The 17,017-nt window shown below is 48.8% G+C and overlaps 1 protein-coding gene across 1 annotated transcript in view; it reads left to right on the forward strand.

Annotated features, from left to right (window-relative positions):
- The window catches only part of LOC102053301 (mucin-5AC), a 44,499-nt gene extending 27,482 nt beyond the window's left edge, over positions 1–17,017 (forward strand). The window contains 8 exon segments of the mRNA XM_055722578.1: positions 508–10,163; positions 11,049–11,272; positions 11,666–11,891; positions 13,039–13,082; positions 13,923–14,045; positions 14,643–14,765; positions 15,543–15,691; positions 16,179–17,017. Coding sequence (XP_055578553.1) covers positions 508–10,163; positions 11,049–11,272; positions 11,666–11,891; positions 13,039–13,082; positions 13,923–14,045; positions 14,643–14,765; positions 15,543–15,691; positions 16,179–16,422 — 10,789 coding nt within the window. The 3' untranslated portion in view covers positions 16,423–17,017.

A 17,017-nucleotide genomic window follows, 5' to 3' on the forward strand; every position in this document is an offset into this window, starting at 1 on the left:
ATATGAAAAGAAATATTAGATTATAAATTTTATGTGTATGGCGTATTATAATGTATTATATACCAAATATATATGTTACATACATTTTTATATTTATAAATATATTTCAATATATAATTTTAAAATAACTAGAAAAGTCATTACCTGTAAAAACATTTTAAAGCCTGTGTGGTTATGCAGTTAAGTGTTAACCTCCTCTTACTTATACCATAGTAATCATGCTATATATGAATTCCACATAAAGGATATAATTTCATCTATGTTAAACCAAAATCTTTTAATAAATGTCATATAAAGTACCACTAGAAAAATAATACAGACATGTTATCAAAACCTACCTTAGAAATGAAATTCAAGACTGTCAAAACAAATTAATTAGCTTTAAAATACTACATTATAATATATAATATTACATGCAACATTAAAGTGTATGGAAGATGAATAATTTTTTCCTGGTGCTTTCTTTAACAAGAACAGACAAGACTTATATTTCCTCCTTTTAATTACAGTAACGACAACCGTATGTGTGAAGAAAGTATGTGCATGGTCAGAATGGTATGATTGCACACAGCCTGAAAACAGAGAGGACAGTGGAGATTATGAAACATTTGAAAATCTCAGAAATAAAGGACACACTGTGTGTGAACATCCAGATGCTGTTCAATGCAGAGCCAAAGAACACCCAGATATAGACATAAACAATCTTAACCAAACAGTAGAATGTAGTCAAACCAGAGGATTAACATGCAATAACACAGACCAACAATCTAAGCAATGCTATAATTATGAAATCAGAATATCATGCTGCAGCTACATACCATGTTCTGAAATACAACCTACAACACCAAGAACCACAGAAAAAATCACTACGGCTGTAAATGCAACACGACCTTCTACACAGACAATAAAACCAACACCAGAAACAACTACAACTGAATCACAAAAAAACAACACCCAGACACCGCCAGCCAAAGAACCAACTCCTCAAACTGAAATTTCACACACAACAAAGACATCAGCAGTCTCAACAACAGCTTACCAGACAAAGCCAATAACACCAAAAACCTCCACTCTGGCAACTGAGACTACAACAACACCCACTACCACGTACATCACATCTCCTCCACCAGTGACAACCACCACTGGCAGCACGGCTGTCCCCAGTCCCACTACCATGCGAACAGAAAGCACAACCATCATCACGCCCACCAGAATGTCTATCATCACACCCACCAGCACGGCCAGTACCATAAAGACCTCACCACTTAAAACACAAACCACAATCAACATCATCACACCCACAGCACCAGTGCCCACCTCAGCCAGCAGCACCACCAGCACCTCCAGGACCACTCCAAGAAGCACCACAATAACAACGACCGTGCCTGCTCCCACAGAAACCTCCACTGCGACAACCAGGACTACAACATCAACCACGACTGCCTCCACCACATCCCACCCACCAGTGACAACCACCACCACTGGCACCACAGCTGTCCCCAGTCCCACTGTCACACCAACAGAACGCACAACCACCACCACACCCACCACCACGGCCAGTACCACAAGGACCTCTCCCACTCCAACATCAGGTGCAATCACCAGCACACCCACACCAACAGTGCCCACTTCCTCCAGCAGCACCAGCACCACCTCCAGGACCACTCCAGAAAGCACCACAATGTCCAAGACTATATCTGCTCACACAGAAACCTCCACTATGGCAACCAAGACTATAACATCAAACATTTCTGTCTCCACAGCCAAACAGACCATAATGACAATCACCGCTGGCACCACAGTCGTTTCAAGTCCCACAGCCCTGCCAATAAACATTAAAACTGCCATCACATCCACCACCACAGCCAGCACCACAAGGACCTCCCCACTTAAAACACCAACCGCAACCATCACTATAACACCCACACAAACAGTGCCCACCTCCTCCAGCAGCACCACCAGCACCTCCAGGACAACTCCAGCAAGCACCACAACACCCACGACCACGTCTGCTCACACAGAAACCTCCACTGTGACAAGTAAGACTCCAACATCCACCACTACAGCCTCCACCACATCCCCTCTATCAACCACCACCACTGGCACCACAGCTGTGCCCAGTCCCACTGCCACACCAACAGAACGCACAACCAACACCACATCCACCAGCACAAGCAGCACCACAAGTATCTCTCCAACTCCAACAACAGGTGCAACCACCAGCACACCCACATCAACAGTGCTCACCCCAGCCAGCAGCACCACCAGCACCTCCAGTACCACTCCAGGAAGCACCACAACACCCACGACCACGTCTGCTCACACAGAAACCTCCACTGTGACAAGCAAGACTCCAACATCCACCACTACTGCCTCCATCATATCTCACCCACCAGCGACAACCACCACCACTGGCACCACAGCTGTCCCCAGTCCCACTCTCACACCAACAGAACGCACAACCACCACCACACCCACCACCACGGCCAGTACCACAAGTATCTCTCCCACTTCCACTCCCACATCAGGCACAAGCACCAGCACACCCACACCAACAGTGCCCACCACATCACCCACCAGTCCCTCCCACATCCCCCACAGCACAACGAGCTGCTGTGCCTGGACCCAGTGGTTTGACGTGGATTCCCCTCAACCTGGAAGTGAAAATGGAGACATAGAGACGTTTGCCAAAATCCGAGCCGCTGGCTATGACCTGTGCGACAAGCCTCAAGGCATCGAGTGCCGTGCTAAAGATTACCCTGACAGGGATCTGGACAAACTGGGACAGAAGTTTGAGTGCAGCCTTGACGCTGGGCTTGTGTGCAGAAACAAGGACCAGATCAAAAAGTACCCCATGTGCTTCAACTACGAGATCAGGGTGCTGTGCTGTGACCGTGATGGCTGCACAACAGCATCACCGCCAACCACCAGCGCAGGCCCCTCCACCACAGTCTCCTCTACAGAAACATCCACTGTGACAACCGAGACTCTAACATCAACCACGACTGCCTCCACCACGCCCCCACCACCAGTGACAACCACCACCACTGGCACCACAGCTGTTCCCAGTCCCACTGCCACACCAACAGAACGCACAACCACCACCACACCCACCAGCACAAGCAGCACCACAGGGACCTCTCCCACTCCAACAACAGGTGCAACCACCAGCACACCCACAGCAACAGTGCCCACCTCCTCCAGCAGCACCACCAGCACCTCCAGGACAACTCCAGCAAGCACCACAACGCCCACGACCACGTCTGCTCACACAGAAACCTCCACTGTGACTAGCAAGACTACAAGAGCACCCAGTACTGCCTCCACCATATCTCACCCACCAGCGACAACCACCAGCACTGGCACCACAGCTGTCCCCAGTCCCACTGCCACACCAACAGAACGCACAACCACCACCACACCCACCACCACGGCCATTACCACAAGGACCGCTCCCACTCCCACATCAGGTGAAACCACCACCAGCACACCCACAGCAACAGTGCCCACCTCACCCAGCAGCACCACCAGCACCTCCAGGACCACTCCAGGAAGGACCACAACACCCACGACCACGTCTGCTCACACAGAAACCTCCACTGTGACAAGCAAGTCTCCAGCATCCACCACTGCAGCCTCCACCACATCCACTCTATCAACCACCACCACTGGCACCACAGCTGTTCCCAGTCCCACTGCCACACCAACAGAACGCACAACCACCACCACACCCACAGCAACAGTGCCCACCTCAGCCAGCAGCACCACCAGCACCTCCAGAACAACTCCAGGAAGCACCACAACACCCACGACCACGTCTGCTCACACAGAAACCTCCACTGTGACAAGCAAGACTCCAACATCCACCACTACAGCCTCCACCACATCCCCTCTATCAACCACCACCACTGGCACCACAGCTGTGCCCAGTCCCACTGCCACACCAACAGAACGCACAACCACCACCACATCCACCAGCACGGCCAGTACCACAAGTATCTCTCCCACTTCCACTCCCACATCAGGCACAAGCACCAGCACACCCACACCAACAGTGCCCACCACATCACCCACCAATCCCTCCCACATCCCCCACAGCACAACGAGCTGCTGTGCCTGGACCCAGTGGTTTGACGTGGATTCCCCTCAACCTGGAAGTGAAAATGGAGACATAGAGACGTTTGCCAAAATCCGAGCCGCTGGCTATGACCTGTGCGACAAGCCTCAAGGCATCGAGTGCCGTGCTAAAGATTACCCTGACAGGGATCTGGACAAACTGGGACAGAAGTTTGAGTGCAGCCTTGACGCTGGGCTTGTGTGCAGAAACAAGGACCAGATCAAAAAGTACCCCATGTGCTTCAACTACGAGATCAGGGTGCTGTGCTGTGACCGTGATGGCTGCACAACAGCATCACCGCCAACCACCAGCGCAGGCCCCTCCACCACAGTCTCCTCTACAGAAACATCCACTGTGACAACCAAGACTCTAACATCAACCACGACTGCCTCCACCACGCCCCCGCCACCAGTGACAACCACCACCACTGGCACCACAGCTGTTCCCAGTCCCACTGCCACACCAACAGAACGCACAACCACCACCACACCCACCAGCACAAGCAGCACCACAGGGACCTCTCCCACTCCAACATCAGGTGCAACCACCAGCACACCCACAGCAACAGTGCCCACCTCCTCCAGCAGCACCACCAGCACCTCCAGGACAACTCCAGGAAGCACCACAACGCCCACGACCACGTCTGCTCACACAGAAACCTCCACTGTGACTAGCAAGACTACAAGAGCACCCAGTACTGCCTCCACCATATCTCACCCACCAGCGACAACCACCAGCACTGGCACCACAGCTGTACCCAGTCCCACTGCCACACCAACAGAACGCACAACCACCACCACACCCACCAGCACAAGCAGCACCACAAGGACCTCTCCCTCTCCAACAACAGGTGCAACCACCAGCACACCCACAGCAACAGTGCCCACCTCACCCAGCAGCACCACCAGCACCTCCAGGACCACTCCAGGAAGGACCACAACACCCACGACCACGTCTGCTCACACAGAAACCTCCACTGTGACAAGCAAGTCTCCAGCATCCACCACTACTGCCTCCACCATATCTCACCCACCAGCGACAACCACCACCACTGGCACCACAGCTGTCCCCAGTCCCACTGCCACACCAACAGAACGCACAACCACCACCACACCCACCAGCACGGCCAGTACCACAAGTATCTCTCCCACTTCCACTCCCACATCAGGCACAAGCACCAGCACACCCACACCAACAGTGCCCACCACATCACCCACCAATCCCTCCCACATCCCCCACAGCACAACGAGCTGCTGTGCCTGGACCCAGTGGTTTGACGTGGATTCCCCTCAACCTGGAAGTGAAAATGGAGACATAGAGACGTTTGCCAAAATCCGAGCCGCTGGCTATGACCTGTGCGACAAGCCTCAAGGCATCGAGTGCCGTGCTAAAGATTACCCTGACAGGGATCTGGACAAACTGGGACAGAAGTTTGAGTGCAGCCTTGACGCTGGGCTTGTGTGCAGAAACAAGGACCAGATCAAAAAGTACCCCATGTGCTTCAACTACGAGATCAGGGTGCTGTGCTGTGACCGTGATGGCTGCACAACAGCATCACCGCCAACCACCAGTGCAGGCCCCTCCACCACAGTCTCCTCTACAGAAACATCCACTGTGACAACCGAGACTCTAACATCAACCACGACTGCCTCCACCACGCCCCCACCACCAGTGACAACCACCACCACTGGCACCACAGCTGTTCCCAGTCCCACTGCCACACCAACAGAACGCACAACCACCACCACACCCACCAGCACAAGCAGCACCACAAGGACCTCTCCCACTCCAACATCAGGTGCAACCACCAGCACACCCACAGCAACAGTGCCCACCTCAGCCAGCAGCACCACCAGCACCTCCAGGACCACTCCAGGAAGGACCACAACACCCACGACCACGTCTGCTCACACAGAAACCTCCACTGTGACTAGCAAGACTCCAACATCCACCACTACAGCCTCCACCATATCTCACCCACCAGCGACAACCACCAGCACTGGCACCACAGCTGTACCCAGTCCCACTGCCACACCAACAGAACGCACAACCACCACCACACCCACCAGCACAAGCAGCACCACAAGGACCTCTCCCACTCCAACAACAGGTGAAACCACCACCAGCACACCCACAGCAACAGTGCCCACCTCCTCCAGCAGCACCACCAGCACCTCCAGGACCACTCCAGGAAGGACCACAACACCCACGACCACGTCTGCTCACACAGAAACCTCCACTGTGACAAGCAAGACTCCAACATCCACCACTACTGCCTCCACCACATCCACTCTATCAACCACCACCACTGGCACCACAGCTGTTCCCAGTCCCACTGCCACACCAACAGAACGCACAACCAACAGCACACCCACCACCACGGCCATTACCACAAGGACCTCTCCAACTCCAACAACAGGTGCAACCACCACCAGCACACCCACAGCAACAGTGCCCACCTCCTCCAGCAGCACCACCAGCACCTCCAGAACAACTCCAGGAAGCACCACAACACCCACGACCACGACTGCTCACACAGAAACCTCCACTGTGACAAGTAAGACTCCAACATCCACCACTACAGCCTCCACCACATCCCCTCTATCAACCACCACCACTGGCACCACAGCTGTGCCCAGTCCCACTGCCACACCAACAGAACGCACAACCACCACCACATCCACCAGCACGGCCAGTACCACAAGTATCTCTCCCACTTCCACTCCCACATCAGGCACAAGCACCAGCACACCCACACCAACAGTGCCCACCACATCACCCACCAATCCCTCCCACATCCCCCACAGCACAACGAGCTGCTGTGCCTGGACCCAGTGGTTTGACGTGGATTCCCCTCAACCTGGAAGTGAAAATGGAGACATAGAGACGTTTGCCAAAATCCGAGCCGCTGGCTATGACCTGTGCGACAAGCCTCAAGGCATCGAGTGCCGTGCTAAAGATTACCCTGACAGGGATCTGGACAAACTGGGACAGAAGTTTGAGTGCAGCCTTGACGCTGGGCTTGTGTGCAGAAACAAGGACCAGATCAAAAAGTACCCCATGTGCTTCAACTACGAGATCAGGGTGCTGTGCTGTGACCGTGATGGCTGCACAACAGCATCACCGCCAACCACCAGTGCAGGCCCCTCCACCACAGTCTCCTCTACAGAAACATCCACTGTGACAACCGAGACTCTAACATCAACCACGACTGCCTCCACCACGCCCCCACCACCAGTGACAACCACCACCACTGGCACCACAGCTGTTCCCAGTCCCACTGCCACACCAACAGAACGCACAACCACCACCACACCCACCAGCACAAGCAGCACCACAGGGACCTCTCCCACTCCAACAACAGGTGCAACCACCAGCACACCCACAGCAACAGTGCCCACCTCCTCCAGCAGCACCACCAGCACCTCCAGGACAACTCCAGCAAGCACCACAACGCCCACGACCACGTCTGCTCACACAGAAACCTCCACTGTGACTAGCAAGACTACAAGAGCACCCAGTACTGCCTCCACCATATCTCACCCACCAGCGACAACCACCAGCACTGGCACCACAGCTGTACCCAGTCCCACTGCCACACCAACAGAACGCACAACCACCACCACACCCACCAGCACAAGCAGCACCACAAGGACCTCTCCCTCTCCAACAACAGGTGCAACCACCAGCACACCCACAGCAACAGTGCCCACCTCCTCCAGCAGCACCACCAGCACCTCCAGGACAACTCCAGGAAGCACCACAACGCCCACGACCACGTCTGCTCACAAAGAAACCTCCACTGTGACTAGCAAGACTACAAGAGCACCCAGTACTGCCTCCACCATATCTCACCCACCAGTGACAACCACCACCACTGGCACCACAGCTGTACCCAGTCCCACTGCCACACCAACAGAACGCACAACCACCACCACACCCACCAGCACAAGCAGCACCACAAGGACCTCTCCCACTCCAACAACAGGTGAAACCACCACCAGCACACCCACAGCAACAGTGCCCACCTCCTCCAGCAGCACCAAAAGCACCTCCAGGACCACTCCAGGAAGGACCACAACACCCACGACCACGTCTGCTCACACAGAAACCTCCACTGTGACAAGCAAGACTCCAACATCCACCACTACTGCCTCCACCATATCTCACCCACCAGCGACAACCACCACCACTGGCACCACAGCTGTCCCCAGTCCCACTGCCACACCAACAGAACGCACAACCACCACCACACCCACCACCACGGCCAGTACCACAAGGACCTCTCCAACTCCAACAACAGGTGCAATCACCACCAGCACACCCACACCAACAGTGCCCACCACATCACCCACCAGTCCCTCCCACATCCCCCACAGCACAACGAGCTGCTGTGCCTGGACCCAGTGGTTTGACGTGGATTCCCCTCAACCTGGAAGTGAAAATGGAGACATAGAGACGTTTGCCAAAATCCGAGCCGCTGGCTATGACCTGTGCGACAAGCCTCAAGGCATCGAGTGCCGTGCTAAAGATTACCCTGACAGGGATCTGGACAAACTGGGACAGAAGTTTGAGTGCAGCCTTGACGCTGGGCTTGTGTGCAGAAACAAGGACCAGATCAAAAAGTACCCCATGTGCTTCAACTACGAGATCAGGGTGCTGTGCTGTGACCGTGATGGCTGCACAACAGCATCACTGCCAACCACCAGTGCAGGCCCCTCCACCACAGTCTCCTCTACAGAAACATCCACTGTGACAACCGAGACTCTAACATCAACCACGACTGCCTCCACCACGCCCCCACCACCAGTGACAACCACCACCACTGGCACCACAGCTGTTCCCAGTCCCACTGCCACACCAACAGAACGCACAACCACCACCACACCCACCAGCACAAGCAGCACCACAGGGACCTCTCCCACTCCAACAACAGGTGCAACCACCAGCACACCCACAGCAACAGTGCCCACCTCCTCCAGCAGCACCACCAGCACCTCCAGGACAACTCCAAGAAGCACCACAACGCCCACGACCACGTCTGCTCACACAGAAACCTCCACTGTGACTAGCAAGACTACAAGAGCACCCAGTACTGCCTCCACCATATCTCACCCACCAGCGACAACCACCAGCACTGGCACCACAGCTGTACCCAGTCCCACTGCCACACCAACAGAACGCACAACCACCACCACACCCACCAGCACAAGCAGCACCACAAGGACCTCTCCCACTCCAACATCAGGTGCAACCACCAGCACACCCACAGCAACAGTGCCCACCTCCTCCAGCAGCACCACCAGCACCTCCAGGACAACTCCAGCAAGCACCACAACGCCCACGACCACGTCTGCTCACAAAGAAACCTCCACTGTGACAAGCAAGACTACAAGAGCACCCAGTACTGCCTCCACCATATCTCACCCACCAGCGACAACTACCACCACTGGCACCACAGCTGTCCCCAGTCCCACTGCCACACCAACAGAACGCACAACCACCACCACACCCACCAGCACAAGCAGCACCACAAGGACCTCTCCCACTCCAACAACAGGTGAAACCACCACCAGCACACCCACAGCAACAGTGCCCACCTCAGCCAGCAGCACCATCAGCACCTCCAGAACAACTCCAGGAAGCTCCACAACGCCCATGACCACGACTGCTCACACAGAAACCTCCACTGTGACAAGCAAGACTCCAACATCCACCACTACAGCCTCCACCACATCCACTCTATCAACCACCAGCACTGGCACCACAGCTGTGCCCAGTCCCACTGCCACACCTACAAGCACAAGCAGCACCACAGGGACCTCTCCCACTCCAACAACAGGTGCAACCACCAGCACACCCACAGCAACAGTGCCCACCTCAGCCAGACGCACCACCAGCACCTCCAGGACCACTCCAGGAAGCACCACAGTAACAATGACCATGTCTGCTCACACAGAAACCTCCATAGTGATGATCAAGACTCCAACAGCACCCACTACTGCCTCCACCCAGTTAGCGACTACAAGCACAAGGGGCCGTACAGGTATTTTTCCAACATCTTTTTCTTCTACTGGATGAAGTGGTGTCTCCATTGTTTTCCCCAGACGTTTCACTACCACAGCCAGGCCAGATATGTCACTTTTTACTTCTGGAAAGGTTATAAACAGCTGTTTCACTATGACAAAATTCATATCATTGTTTTCTGTGACTTCTTCTGTCTGTCATCATCACTATTTCTTCCAGTACCTAAACCACTTTTTCATCTACATTTCCCTCTGCTGTTAATAGCTGTTAGATGTGTGTGAAGCCCATGCCTTGATACAACTTATCCTGAGCTTGAGGGAGACAGTGCTGAGTTTGAAACTTTTGAATATGTTAGAGCTAAATGTCATAATATTTGTGAATTCTCAGATGATATTTAGCATAGAACTAAAGGATTTTCACAGTCCCCACTTAGCAGTAGGTCAAATAGTTGAGGGCAACCAAACTGTTGGATGGAACGGTGCACAGTTCTCTCCAATATGTAAAATTATGAGATCAAAATCCTGTGTTGTAAACTAGTGTTTGTTTTGTGCTCAACAGTAGCTACAACCGGTACATCACAATCAAGTCACGTTATAACAAACACTTCGGCCATCTCCAGTCTTTCCCCCAGCACGCCTGTCACAACAGAAGCAAGTACATACGTTACATCAAGCAGAACAACTCCATGTTTTTGTCACATGTATGGTAATTTATTTTCTCCTGGTAAGTGTCTTATTTTACAGTTATAAAAATTTTCATAAGCAATATAGACCCTTAATACTCTATTTAATTAAAGATAACCAGTGAAAATCATCAAATATACAACTTTTAATACATGAATACAGTACATTTTCACAGTATTTTCTTGTTTTCTTTGCCTAAGTGTTTTCATTGGTCTTTTAATTTCTCCTTCAATTTTCCTCCCCAGGGGAACTGGTATACACCATAACAGACGCGGCTGGCTGTAAGGTTTATGGACTTTGCAGCGAGGAATGTGAAATTGCCCCGACCCTGGGGCCATGTCCTCCAACCACCCCAGGAACAACTACAGCAACAACCCTCACAACTCCAGCAGGAAGAAACTGTACTGATGTGAATCCTTCACGAAAGGTGGTTCCCCTCATTATTTTCTAATATATCACCATTGCAACGCCAGCCCAATCTCTGTCCTCTAACAGCCAAATCAAGTCAACTTGTAGGTATTTCAGTGCACAGCTGGTAACATTACAAATGACCTGATAGCTCACAATTCTCCAGCCTGGCATTACTAGGCTTTTAAGTAATCTGGAGATGGAAAAGCTCACTAATACCACAGCAGAGACTTTTTTCTTAAATAAAAAACATTTAAATATCATAGAAATAAGTAGACCAGCAATGAAAGTGTCACATTCTCATTCTTTCTATACAGAAGAAAATTCTGCAATCTTAGCTTGCCTGCTCTTAAGGCCTGCAAACATAGGCTAAGAAAACTCTAATCTCAACTCCCTACCTATTTTAAGAGTCTATTTTATGTTGAAACAGAGCAGCGAGGGTGAGAGAGCACTTAAGAATAAACCATTTCCATATTTTTAGCCTGGAGAGAACTGGACAAGTGAATGCCAGGAGTGTGTCTGCGACCCCCACACTGCTACCACACGATGCCAGCCGGTCCTATGCCAGTCTGTTCGGCCACCAGAGTGTGAACTGGGGTTCTATTTAGAGACTGTAAAACCACCAAAAGACCCATGCTGTCCTGAATTTAAGTGCAGTAAGTATTAAAAATACATATATAAATACCAGGCCACAGACTCTGGTAAATTAGATTTGCACTTCCGTTCATATCTAGATGAGTTCTTTCGGTATCACAGTAACAGCAAAACCTTCCTTAGACTATTCTGGCTCAGTGAACATGCACCCGTTTTTGGCTAAATATGCATTATAAGTTTGTTTGAAAACAAAATGCTATTTTTGATGAAGTTTGCTGAGAGGATTGGAATGGGTGGGAGAGAAGAATACTACTTTAAACCTTCAAGTGGTCTATGTTGCTCAACTATTTCTGTATCTGTATTCATAAAGATTATTCATGCCTTTTATTTAATATTATTAATGTAACATTGGAGCATGTTAACATCAGCCTAACCATAGCTAAACTAGATGCATAAACACAAGAATAAGCCAGCAGAAAATTTAACTACAAAAGCAAGTAACACAAAGCAATAGATCAGTGAATTGTTAATCAGTAACTGAATTGTCAGTGTATGCGAAACAATAATTATGCTGCTCTTGAATGCTCACGAAAACTTAAAAATCCAAGTTTAATGTCTATTTGTGTACATAATTTTTATAAACATATTTTTATACATATATTTATACAAAAGAATAAAAAGGTAGCCATAAATTAAATCTCAAAACAGAAAACAATGGAACAGCCAAGTATGAAGTAGTTCTGTGAAAGGCATGAACGGGCTCCGCCACATTGTCCAATTATTTCTATTACCACAGTAAGAATACCCTTTTCCCCACTCCGAGTCAATCTTCCATCCAAGCCATGTTCTAAGAGGTCATGAAGAATCAATCACTGAAGCACCTTTGAAGGTTACTAGACTTCTAGGTTTTGAAGAAGAAACAGCTGACTCAATTTGCGGTTAACCCAGTATCAGAAAAGCAAAAAAGGGACTTTTTCCACGCATCGTTCAAGCTTGAAACCATTCCTCTTCAACTCTTCTAGCTAATTTCAAAGATGAGACTTAAACAGTCAGCTACACTAGATACAAGGTCTAAGCATGCAGAGGGGGATTGAATGCAAGTTTTCCGTAATCTCCATGCTACTAACAAAACTTGCTAACATCTTGACTACTTAGGAGTCTCACAATTTCTGTTTACTCCAGATTTTTTTTTTATTGTTGTTTTTCCAGAACCATTCAATGACAGCTGCGTGCACAATGGTACACTGTACGAGGTAAGAATGTTATACTTACAGTGGTATATTGCTGAAAGTGAAATGTACACCCTTTGTACCAAAATAAGCCTTTGAGAACATTCTTTTCCCAGTACATGTTTTATATCTCTAGTCCTTATATTTTTTTTCTAATGTCAAAACCAAAATTGCCACAGAAGATTTCCTCAACACACAGCGTGAAACACAAGTGTACCATTTAGTGATGTACTTTCTTTTTAAACCCTCTCTTACTTCTGGAATCAACAAATTTTCCAAACAAGCCCAGACTCATCCACTCGTTGAAATAAGCCCAGAGAAGCTTCAAACATAAAACTACGATTTTTGCTTTATTTGTTACCTAAATTTTTTTGCTAAACTTGGTAAACTTAGATCATTTAGTCAAAATTTAAACATTAGCACTGAAGTCTTTTGGGGACACATTTCAGAAAGACTGAAATCCATGTGTAAATTTGTATCTCTGCTTATGTATCTGCATACAAATCCAACTATTTTGATCTCCATTTCTAAGTTATAATTGTTTTATAACCACATAACATGACATACAGGGGAAAAAACCTCATAAATGGAGCACTAAAAAGCTGGCACAATAATGAGGCCGTACAAGCCAGTCTTACCTGTATTTTATTAATTTACTTTTCCCCTTTGTACTGCTCCATTAGTTTCCTCCTAATGTGTCCTTTCTTGCAAGGCATAAAGCCAAACAACTTTATCTTCTAAGAGAGTTAACAGCTCCGTTGCACTGGCATTTCAGCAACCTTAACGGTTCTCAGCAATGCTTTCATCTCTGCCTATACATCATCTAGAAACAGTTGCCATTTGAATTATTTTTCCGTCTTCCAGGTTGGAATGTCAGTAGTAAACGATTCATGCGTTAATTGTACCTGCACCTCTGAGAAAGATCCGGTGACTAAGGCAAATATTATGCGCTGTGAGAGAGTTCAGTGTGAAACGTCTTGCCCACCGGTGAGTTCACCTCCTCTAGGCTGCCGTCAGCCCTCAGTTAGGGGAAGACTAGAATTCTCCATCATCAAATCAAAATACTTTTGTATCCTCGTGAGCAGGGTCATCAGTATACGACTGAGGATGGAAAGTGCTGCGGGAAGTGCGTTCCAGTTGCTTGCAGCATCCAACTAGGTAACGGCACCATCCACGTGCTCAATGTAAGTATTCCTTTCGTTTTCAGATCTCTCCATTAGCTTTTCTAACGTGCATTGGCCAAGAGTCAACTCACGTTTCTTACTAGTAAAAGTCTAATTAATACTGAAATACTCTGAAAACAACACACCAGTTTTCTGAACTGAACACTAGGGATAACTTCTTGATACACGTGAATAACTGGGTAATGGTTCTTAATCCATAGTATGAATGTTCAGATCCAGGATTTCAACTTCCAAGCCAGCTAGTTTGCAAAATTTTGCTTTTGCTGCTTGAAAGGTCAGAAGCATCTTAGAATCTTTGAGGTGTGACAGCTTAATTAGCTCAGGCATTTTTTAAGTAATCATACTATACTTGATTACAGTGAAAAAAACCTAATTCTTTGCTTTTCTTATGAAATCTTAGGTTGACGACATCCTGGTACTAGATCATTGCAGCCATTACAAATGTGAAAAAATTGAAGATCAATTTGTTGCAGTCCAAACTAAAAAAGTATGCCCCGAGTACAACCCCAAGGAGTGCGATCCTGTAAGTTTGAATCAATTCTTCATTGACTGAAAGCAGTTTGAAAGACCAAGGAGAGGCAAGGAAGAACACAACAAATTGCTTTTGCTAAAGTTGCAGGAATGTCTTCAGAATGAAATTAATCTTGTAATGTTAGTAATAAGAAAAGCTAAGTATTTCTGCATGTGGCTACAAAGATGCAAGACTTCTGGGGGGGGGGACACACGACAGTAAGCGATCCATCCTTTCATTCATCACAGAGGAGCCTTCTGCCCAGTATCGGTGATGGTAATTCATTTTCTTATTCACGACTGTCATCTGTGCATTAACACAAACCCTTCTCCCTTATTTTTGCAAAGGATGAAACAGAGACTACTCCCGATGGCTGCTGCAAAATATGCAAACGTAAGTAATGCTGTACTCACGTTTTCTACTTGAAGAGCACTGTATTCAACTTCTATCTTTAAGTGGATGGAAGGATTCCTCCCCCTGCCCCCCCCCCCCCTCAAGTTTTCACTTACTCTGTTTATGAAGACACTGTGTTTCACTATCTATGCAAAAAGGAAAAAGCAGATTTGTTTTCCTGATACTAAACACCACAACCCCAAGCACCAGCGCTTAAGCCTCTGCATTCATTACCTTCCAAAGCCACCGGGCAGCGGAGACGGGACAACCTGAAAACTCCAGATACATTACACAGCATCCACCGCCCCCGTCACACACTGCCGATCCCAATCATCAGACATCACGCACTTCAAAATTGTGTTAGCACTCATTTAGTTCTGAACTGGTGATGTGAAGTATCCATTTCCACCCCCACCCCTCTCTTTTTACGAAGGTCAAACCTGCAAAGTTCACAGCAAAACAACTGTGATCCACCACAGTGACTGCGAATCTTCCGAACCTGTTGAGCTGGCCTACTGCCAAGGCACTTGTCCTGGCTTCTCCATGTGAGTTCCAAACACTTAATTCAGCATCTCTACGGCCTCATTAATACTGGTCTCTCAATCAGCCACTGCAGGGTACCGAGGGAGCTGACAGAAGTGCTCACTGAGCCACTGTCAGCCCTTCATGGGTGGCCCTAGCAACGTGGGGAGGTCCCCAACGGGACACCCGTCCGCAAGGGCTGGGAGCAGGATGCAGGGCACGACTCGCTGATCTTAAGGGTCTTTTCCAACCTACGTGATTCTATGATCCCAGAATAGCAAGGAAGTTACTGCCTTTATATGATTCCATTGAGTAGAATCAGACTCAATGGAAGCAACTTGCACTACTAAAGAGGCAGGTAATTAAAATCGCATTCGAGGGAGGGGGTGGGAGGCTGTACAACAAAACCCCAACACACACCCCAAACCCCCAAGACAAGCGTCACTGGGGGGCTTTTCTGTGTCGGGTTTTTAATGAGAAGTGGTATTTTCTTTCCCTGGCGCAACACAGATACTCCTTTGAAGCAAACCAGATGCAACATGAGTGTAGCTGCTGCCAGGAGCTCAGCAGCCACAGAAGAGAGGTGACCCTGACTTGCCAAAATGGAACAAGCATAAATTATAACTATGTCTACGTGGAGCAATGCCTGTGTATGACGGCATGCACTGCAGAAACCTCCGCAGCGCCTGGCTCCCCAGGGAAAAGTCAGCAGAAGAGAGAGAAGGTCGCATGGAAAAGCAAGCAGGCACCCTAGGAAAGCTGGAATCCTGTTTTCCCCAGGATACCTTGTGCTCTTTCTTTAAGGGCTCCTACATCAGTTTGTCATCACCTTTTCTCATTTCTTACTTGTAAAAAAAAATAATAAAAATATCAGTCAAATAATTAAATCTTGGGGTTTGTGTGTTTTGTGGGTTTTTTAAAGTGCTACAATAGACAAGAGTAAAAATAGATGACTGAAATACTCTTGTTTAAATTACAGAAATAGGTGAATTGTTTCCTTTCGATCACAAAACTGGGGATTTCTGGGGAAAAAAAGGGGTTTAAGGGGTCTCTAAAAAACAAACCAGAAAAAATTGTAGCTACATTGCACTTAACTCCTGTGCCTAGAGGAAGTTTTACTGTGTGTTGTTGTTACGGATGTAATGGGCCAAACAGACATCACAGTGACAGGGAGAAGGCTCTTCTCTTCGTTTTGTCTCTTATTTTTTGGTTTCTGTGACTGGTGACGGTTTGACACCCACCTCCATTGCCTAAATGACAGAGTCCAGTGGCATCAGAGCGTTACCTCACCTGGTATATTCTCTAGCAGCCTTTGGGAACAAAGATGCTCTCAAAGCCGTTCTCCTGGG

This window comes from Falco cherrug, chromosome 10 (genome assembly GCF_023634085.1).
Source record: "Falco cherrug isolate bFalChe1 chromosome 10, bFalChe1.pri, whole genome shotgun sequence".
NCBI lineage: Eukaryota > Metazoa > Chordata > Aves > Falconiformes > Falconidae > Falco > Falco cherrug.